The following is a 9,154-nucleotide window of genomic DNA, read 5'->3' as shown; positions in this document are numbered from 1 at the left end:
ATTCCAAGGACTGCATCAAACACCAATGTTTGCTTTATTGGTAAAGATGAATTCTTTCTTTTTTTTTTTTTTTTTGTTTAATGTGTGTTAATTTCTGTTTCTTTGTAGGGATAATTCAAATGGAGATGAAAGAACTTCTACGGAGTTCAGTGAGGAATACAAAAGAAACAATATAATATGTTATATCTGTGGCTGTAACTGCTCTCTCATTGGTTCACGTGGACATGAAGCAGCCTGTCTAAGAGACTGGTTGAAGGAGCATCCTGGTAACGAAGATTACGCCCCTATCCAACCAGATAATTACCCTGATCCTTTTAGTGCAACGGACAACAACATATTTAGCTACAACAGCAAAGCTGCAGAGTGTGCAAACAACCTCTTCAATTATGCGCCTGATGCAGTAATAGTAAGTACAGAAAAGGTAAAAAGCAGAAATTTCCCAGAAGAATTTGAAAAAGAAGTGATTCCGCCAAAAAAATTTATACGCTTTGAAGAACAAGATGAGGCACAAAAGAAAAGACTTGCTTCAAAATTCGAAGCGAAATCTAGCCCCAAGAAGACTACTGAAAAACCATCCAAAGTATTGAAACATGATGAGTTAGTAGAAATCATAGAGACTAGAGCCTGTCATATCCCCAAGATACCAGCCCCTGGTAGAATTCCTAAGGGACATGAATATGCTTATACTTTAGATGAAGCTAATTCCAAAAATGAGCTTATTTTGCAGCCTTGCTTTTTGGCAACTGAAGAACTGAAAAAAATGGGATTGCCCAGCTATGCTGGTTCAGCTTCCCGTAAAAATCTTATCATAACCCCCAAAATTGCAACACTTTAATTGTGGAGACTTGTTTCAAGTGAGATATCAATAAAGTAAATGAACCGATTGGTTTTGTATTAACTTTGCATTTCTAGTAGAACATAAATCAGAGTTGGTGTTTTCGAAAGCAGGTGAGATTCTTGTGGGGAAAATGCTAGGAATCAACAGACTAGCAGGATGAATGTTGTGAAGGTTCTGTGTGAAATGGTTGATGTTAAGATACAAGAACAGATATTTTGTTGGAGATATTTGATTGGCTTGTGAGAACCTTACTATGGAAGCTGGCTCTTTACTCTGGAAACTTTGTCATACAGCCAATAAAGTAAATTGAGCTGAAAAAATGTTTTGTGGTAATTACTGTGCAGAAGTTATCTGAGATTGTAGCAATCAACAAGGATACAGAATGTGTGCCGACTGAATTGTCTTGACTAAGCTTAACTACGGGAAAATGTTGACCTTCAAATTACTTTTGTCACGATCGGGTAAAGTATATATTTATAATAAATGACACTGGAACTGTTAGAAATAATCTCAAAACTTCTTCAGTCTTAGTAAAAGTATGGATTTGATAGATGTAGGCATAACTGTATGGACTAAAGGTTAGCTTTCTAACCATATGGTTAAAAGTCTTGTTTCCTGCTGGCATCGGCACAATGACCCAAAAGACTGCATTGTGCTCCACTGTCTACTACAACATGGTTTCTACAGCTGAATGCCCTTCCTAATGCTAACCATTTTACACTTTACAGCGTCTACTAGGTGCTTTCTGCATGCCACCAACACTAGTGGGGTTGCCATATCACTTACAAGGCTTGAGAGAGACAGGAGATGAGGGATTAAAGAAAGAGAAAAGGGGCCGGATCAGAATAGGCTTCCTGCTATAAAGGGGTCACATGGCAATTTACACTTTAGAAGAGTGTGTGTGTGGGGGGCATGTGATCAGGGTAGAGTTGGGAAGGAATAAAAATAGTGATGTTACATCTGGGTGAGAAGTGAATGGGGGAAGAAGAAATGGGAGTGCGGGTGGACAGAAGATGTAAGCATGTACAGGAGAGAGACTGCGTATGTCATGTGCCACAGTTAGTGACACCTGATTGTTGTACAAGAGACTCACAGAAGATAGTGAGGGTGAGAATGGAAAAAGAAATTGAGAAAAAGAAAAAAGAAAACATCTTGAATATCTTTTTAAGTTTTATTTTTATTAAAAAAAGTAAAATGGACAAGTTCAAAAAGAACGAAAGTTAAATATAAAAATAGAAATCACATTCCAACAAACTATAAGATTCATATTTATCAGGAAATTCTATACACTGGAATAATTGTTTGGGTTTAAAAAGAAAATGTTTTGTCATTATCTAAATCTCACACAGCTCAGTTTCAAATGCAAAAACTACAAAAAAAAATCATGGCTTTTAAGTAGTGAGTGTTTGTGCTTGGTTTTTATTGTTGTTGCACTATTGTTTACTTGTTTGTTTTTTGTTGTTTTTTTTTACATCCCTACTATCTGATTCTGTGATGAGGGTATTCTGTATACTTATGTGATTTCCTAAGTTATTTTCCTGGTTTCACTCGATGGTCTTGTAGCCATGCTGGGGGGGTGACATCTTAACAAAGTGCAGTCGATTACATCAACTCCAGTATTTTCACGCAGGTGCAAATTGTATACAGGTACAAATGATACTGGTCCCATGGAAGGAACGATGAAAGAAAGGAAAAGTTGATCCGAGAAAGGATTTGAATATAGGCACCCATATACGCACACACACGCTATAACAAGGTCACAATAAAAAAACCAAAATAGGGGTTTTTTCTGATATTCCACCAATAGTGTGTTTGTATAGGTGCATATCTACAAATCCATTTCTTTTCTACACAAGTTAGGAACCCAGAATGGTAAAAGAATGATGACGAAATGCAAGGGCATCATTTTGTCCAATGCTTTACTCTGTATGTGTGTGTGAAAACTCAGGTGTAAAAGAGTGATAACCAGAAGTACCACAAGGTATTTTTTTCTGATACTCTACCAATCCTGACTAGTGTGTGTGTGTGTGTGTGTGTGTGTGTGTGTGTGTGTGTGTGTGTGTGTGTGTGTGTGTGTGTGTGTGTGTGTGTGTGTGTGTGTGTGTGTGTGTGTGTGTGTATATACATGCATGTGTGAATGTGAGTGTGTACTTAAAAACAGTCGTCTCTTTTACACAAGAGGATAACTGGCTTTTGTTGCAATTCCACAATTATTGTCCATGTTACGTGCCATCTTGATGTAACCTTCTTCACCCCAAGATTCTCCCCAACTGTAAAAAAAAAAAAAGAAAAAAAAAATAAAGATCAAAATAAATTTTTAAGAAAATATAACAAAGATGGAGTAAAGAAACAGAACAAAACAAAAAAGTTGTTTACACAAAAAAAGAAGAGACACAGGTACAGCTAAGCATTTATGTGCTAGAAGTGGCGGCTAAATTTTCTTACTCAGCCGATTCTTTTGAAGAGAAGAGAGAGAGACCACATTGAATTGTATGGTCCTATACATAGTTTAAAAATTTGAAAAATTACACAAAACAGCTGGTTGTGGTTGGAATGTCTTATCAACGAAGGCTGACTGGAGCCAAACAACACAAATATAATTCATCAGTGATATATACAAACACAATTCTTTTGAACTTCCTTTATAAAAAAAAAAATAAAGTGGAGGTGCAATGGCCTAGTGGTTAGGGCAGCGGACTCGCGGTCATAGGATCGCGGTTTCGATTCCCAGACCGGGCGTTGTGAGTGTTTATTGAGCGAAAACACCTAAAGGTCCACGAGGCTCCGGCAGGGGATGGTGGCAAACCCTGCTGTACTCTTTCACCACAACTTTCTCTCACTCTTTCTTCCCGTTTCTGTTGTGCCTGTATTTCAAAGGGGCCAGCCTTGTCACACTGTGTCACGCTGAATATCCCCGAGAACTACGTTAAGGGTACACGTGTCTGTGGAGTGCTCAGCCACTTGCACGTTAATTTCATGAGCAGGCTGTTCCGTTGATCGGATCAACTGGAGCCCTCGACGTCGTAAGCGACGGAGTGCCAACCACAACATAAAAAATAAAATAAAAAGAATAAAATACAAACAATAAAATTTGATAGACATACCTGTTTTTAACTAACCAGTAATCAGTGACCGATTCATCTTTTTCATCGACTCCATAACCAACAACTAGAACACCGTGGTCAAGGTTTTCATCACTGCATTCAGAATTGTAATAAACACCTTCTTTGTAAAAGCGGAATCGCACATCACTAGCATCGATGGCAACAGAAATTGGACCAACGTGAGATACAGCTTTCTGCAATTGATATTCACTGCCAGATTCAATATCGTGAAATCCGATATCAGTAGCACCAGTACCATTTTTGACAAAACGGCATTCCTTGGTCTGCAATAACAATATAGAATTTCAATGAAACACACTAATGAAAGAATGCAGTTTATTTATATTTATTTAAAATTATATACCTTACAGTTTATCTTTTGGTTTTTTTTCAATTTTTTTAATACAAATTGCCCTATATACAAAGTCTGAAAAATGTTTAAAATGTTAAGTATAGATATTGCTGTGTGGTAAGAAGTTTGTTTCCCAACCACAAGATTGTTGGGTATGGACCCATTATATGGCACCTTGGGCAAGTGCATGCACACACATTATTATATATGATGCTGGTGTCACAGAGCTGGCACCCATGACAGTGGCATGTAAAAAAAAACCTTTCAAACGTTGGGCTTCATGGAGGCAAAGTGGCTGATGCTGGTGGCACGTGAAAAGCTCCTTCCGAGTGTTGAGCCTCATGTAGGCAATGGCCGAAACATTTGGCTTTATGTCGTGCTAGAGAAGAAGACCCATCAAACCAAGTAAAATCACAGTCGTGGCAGATACAGGTGTCCTGCAAATGGCACCCATTACACTGTCAGAGTGGTTGGCGTTAGGAAGGGCATCCATCCGTAGAAACCATACCATATCAGACTGGTGTCTGGTGCAGCCTTCCAGCCCTGGTCAAACCATACAACCCATGCCAGCATGGACAATGGATGCTAAATGATGATAGATGTGTGTGCATGTGTATATATGTGTGTGTGTGTGTGTGTGTGTGTGTATAGAGAGAGAGAGAGAGAGAGAGAGAGAGAGAGAGAGAGAGAGAGAGAGAGAGAGAGAGAGAGAGAGAGAGAGAGAGAGAGAGGGACATGCATTTGTACAACCATATTCTCTTGCTAATTTTGATTAATTGTTCCATAGGTTTTATTAAAGCTGCTACTGCTACTACTACTACTACTAGTAGTAGTAGTTTTTGTGTCATCATCATAATCATCATCAAAAACGGATATTAAATGATGATGATGACACAATGACATTGAGATAAAAACAAAATTATTATTGTTAGTGCCCAGCTCTACAACTGTACATGGGTGGATGCTGACAACAACAACAACAACAACAACAACAACAACAACAGTTACAAAATGAGTGATTATCAATGACAGAATATTCCAGAAAGATTAATTTGAAACACTTACAACAGCTTCATAAGGATAAGCTGCCTCCGTATCAATGCCACCATTTTCCTCAATATATTGAAAAGCTTGATCCATCAAACCACCATTGCATCCATTATTACCTGAAAGAATACAGAAATAAGAAAATGTCAAAGACTGAGACAATGGTAAGAAACAAAGAAACTGTCTTGCTGCCTTCCTTTGGTTGAGAAGATCAGGTAGACTTTTTTTTTTTTCTCTTTTCCTTGGAAGATGACGATAGTGAAAGCATTTGTATGGTGGACATGAATGAAAGGACTGAGGACAGACATTTTGCTCTTTGGCTAAAACCTCATTCACCTGGAGCAGAAGGAATGGTCCAGTCCTGCATCATCATTATTATTATTATTATTATTATTATTATTAAGGCAAAGGTGACAATCTGGCAGAATTGTTAGCATGCTACACAGACAAAATGCTTAGTGGCATTTCATTGTCCTTACATCTGGAGTTCAAATTCTGCAGAGGTTGACCTTCCTTTCCAGGTCGATGAAAATAAATACCAGTTGAACACTAGGGCCAATGTCATCGCCCCCTCCTTCTAAGTCTTGCACTTAGAATGGAAAGCATAATAATAATAATCCTTTCTACTATAGGCACAAGGCCTGAAATTTGGCAGCGGGAGGGAACTAATCAATTATATCAACCCCATTGTTTCACTGGTACTTAATTTATCGGCCCCAAAAGGATGAAAGGCAAAGTCGACCTCGGCAGAATTTGAACTCAGAATGTATTGACAGCCAAAATACTACAAAGCATTTTGTCCAGCATGCTAATGATTCTGCCAGCTTGCTGCTTTAATAATAAAAATAGAAATATATGGAAAAATTGATGAGATTGGGAGTTAATTGTAAGGCAATCAGTGTTGCTAAAACTGGAGATCATAATGTTAATTGTTTATTACCTTCTGGGCCAGAACAGTCAACAATATTCTGCTCAGAGAGTGAAACCAATCGTCCTGTTTTCTTGAAGTGTTGACCTTCTAAGGATCCAGTTGAAGAAAAGGCATAGCAAGAACCACATTCTTTCTAGAATAGAAAGAAACAAAAGAAGGAATATTGATTATGTTAAGGCAATACTTTCAAGATTTGGAAAGCAAATAGGTATGGATGTACACAACCACAACAAGCACCAAATACTATCATTATAGCATCAACAAGGCAAAGACTGGTGAGTCACTGGATTAACTAATCAACCATTATCATCATTTAACGTCTGTTTTCCATGCTGGCATGGGTTGGATGGTTTGACAAGAGCTAGCAAAAGCCAGAGAGCCACACATGGCTTCATTTACCTGCTTTTGGCATGGTTTCTATGGCTGGATACCCTTCCAAATGCCAACCACTTTACAAGGTGTACTGGGTGCGTTTTACGTGGTACCAGCAGGGTGGACAAAGACAAAGACTTCTTAGATGAGAGAGAGAGAGAGAGAGAGTAGAATCGAGGGAAGTAGCTGTGAGCCAGACAAGAAAGAGTGTAACAGAGGGAGCAAGAAAGTTGTCTTACTATAGAGGAGATACTTGACCATTTCAGGAGAGGAAGTTTGAGAAAGATAGATTGAGAGAGAGAAAAACAAATGGTGTTAGACATGTATTGGGCCTATCTACAAGGGACAGTGGGGGGGGGGGTACAAGAAGTATAGAGGGGATAACCTGGTTTCAAAATTAACTACATGGGCCACACAGAGTCCCAACCAGTCACTCCACTCAAAACTGTGAAAGTGCATGGATTAGTAGTTTGGGTGTTGCACCCATGATTGCCAGATCATGGGTCTGATTCTTGGACTGGGTGACATTGTGTTCTTGAGCAAAACACTTCATTTTACGTTGCTCTATTGCTGTGGAGGAACCGGCATCCTCAAAGAATAGAGCCAACATTTCCACTGCATGTCAGAAAAGGTAACTGAAAGAGGGCAAGATGGGATTTGAACTCCGACCTATTAAAACCCTCACCAGTAACGACCACCCAAACAGAGCCAAAGATTGGAAGGTTGTTGTCTGAGTCGTGCAAATGTGTCATCCGCCAGGAGTAGGGAGGAACTACAAATTAAATGATGGATGCAGGGATGCGCTGTTACAGTGCATAGCCCCATACTATTGCTAATCTTAGCTGGAGTATATACAACAATGATGATGATAACCATTGTGATCATGAAGATGTCTGACGTTTTTTTTTTCAGCACTACTGTGAATCAGGATTCTCCAAGAGATCTTGATCTAACACTGTGTGTATTTCATTTAGCTGAGAGTTCATAACTATGATGAGATTTTTTAATTTTTTTATTGTCAATCATTCACAGACTAGACCAGATGCAGTTAGTTTGGCACAGGCACTTGTCTTGTAAAAATCAACAGCACCAGATACTGTCATTTTGTTGAATATAAGTTTCCAATCAAGAACTCTGCAGATACACACTGTCATGGAGGGACATATACGTACTGTCATACACTTGCATTTACAGAATTCACATTGTACAACAATGTTGATAGGATCTTACCTGGTCTTTCACAGGAGTTACATAACCTTCATTCCTCCAATCAACTGTCTTTGGCAAATAAACTAAGGCATCATCAGAATCAACTGAGGCACTTTTCAAATTGGTTTTGCTGGAACCTTTATAACCATTCATTGTTTCACGGAATTCCTTCTGAGTCTGTTGGAAAGATGAAAAGTAATTAAGGATAATAAAAAAGAACCAGAGTGATGAAAATTGGCAGCTTTTGCACATAAACAAAGATGAAAATTAGTTCTTTTAAATGATATCATTTAAAAGAACTGATTTTGTTAACCAGTAAGATTTTTAGTGGGTGGCAAAATCAGTCATTCACACATACAGGCCCGTCCTTTACAGGTGCCAGTATTGTCTAAACGTGCCCAGCACACCTTGTGAAGTGGTTGGCATTAGGAATGGCATCCAGCTGTAGAAACCATGCCATAATAAACAACTGGAGTCTGGCCAGCTCCTTTCAAACCGACCAACTCATGCCAGCATAAAAGGCTGATGTTAAACGATGATGAAGTGAATTGATTTTGAAGGAGTTTTAGACTTTATAATGTTAAAATGGCCAATTTTTAAGATTCTGTAAGGACTAGAGCCATGCACTAGTAAGTTTGAAAAATTAAAAATTAACCAGCAAAATTTTTTAAAATCGGTAATTTATCTAACAAAGAATTAAGATGGATGCATAAAATAAGAACCTGACAACAACCCACCTGAAATCTTCAAAATTTCATGTTAATTTATGCTTGAAATGCTAGCTAAACCTTTTCGTTACCATATTTCCTCTGAATTAATCTGCTTTTATTTTAACTGTTTAGTATTTAAACCAGTCATATCCAGCCCAAATAGTCAATTTGTTTCATACTCAAACTGGCCTGATTTGGCCTCTCACACCTATCCTACAATGTCATTCTAAATTCTTACAACTGCACCCTGGAGTGACATTAAACAATTATTAAAATTATGAAGAATTCCTGAAATTTACTTACACGGTCACCATATTTGTTCATGGCTACAGTAAAGTGAACTTTCTTTTGTTTGGCAGCCGAATTGTGTGCCAAAACAAACAAATGGTTCTTTTCCCAGACAAGTCGCCTGCAAAGATCAAAAAGTAAATTAGTCAATTCAGTTAATAAGATTTCCAAAACAGAATAAAAACCAACCAACACCTCTCACATCTATTCGACAGTGTCACTCTAAGAATAATCACAACATCAAAATCTGAATGTTAAAGCTTTAAGTTCTACTCAACTTCTCTTACGCTGGTGTAGCAAAAA

At 38.1% G+C, this 9,154-nt stretch overlaps 1 protein-coding gene across 1 annotated transcript in view; it reads right to left on the bottom strand.

Annotated features, from left to right (window-relative positions):
• Positions 1-1,995: 1,995 nt before the first annotated feature.
• The window catches only part of LOC106872318 (procathepsin L), a 16,896-nt gene continuing 9,737 nt past the window's right edge, over positions 1,996-9,154 (bottom strand). Inside the window, exons 3-8 of the mRNA XM_014919263.2 lie at positions 8,867-8,972; positions 7,875-8,030; positions 6,282-6,405; positions 5,360-5,460; positions 3,943-4,226; positions 1,996-3,108 (exon numbers count right to left, since the gene is read on the bottom strand). Coding sequence (XP_014774749.1) covers positions 3,009-3,108; positions 3,943-4,226; positions 5,360-5,460; positions 6,282-6,405; positions 7,875-8,030; positions 8,867-8,972 — 871 coding nt within the window. The 3' untranslated portion in view covers positions 1,996-3,008. The remainder of the gene's footprint in view (positions 3,109-3,942; positions 4,227-5,359; positions 5,461-6,281; positions 6,406-7,874; positions 8,031-8,866; positions 8,973-9,154) is intronic.

The sequence above is a fragment of the Octopus bimaculoides genome, chromosome 14, assembly GCF_001194135.2.
Source record: "Octopus bimaculoides isolate UCB-OBI-ISO-001 chromosome 14, ASM119413v2, whole genome shotgun sequence".
Lineage (NCBI taxonomy): Eukaryota > Metazoa > Mollusca > Cephalopoda > Octopoda > Octopodidae > Octopus > Octopus bimaculoides.
This window is presented reverse-complemented; position numbering and strand designations above follow the sequence as displayed.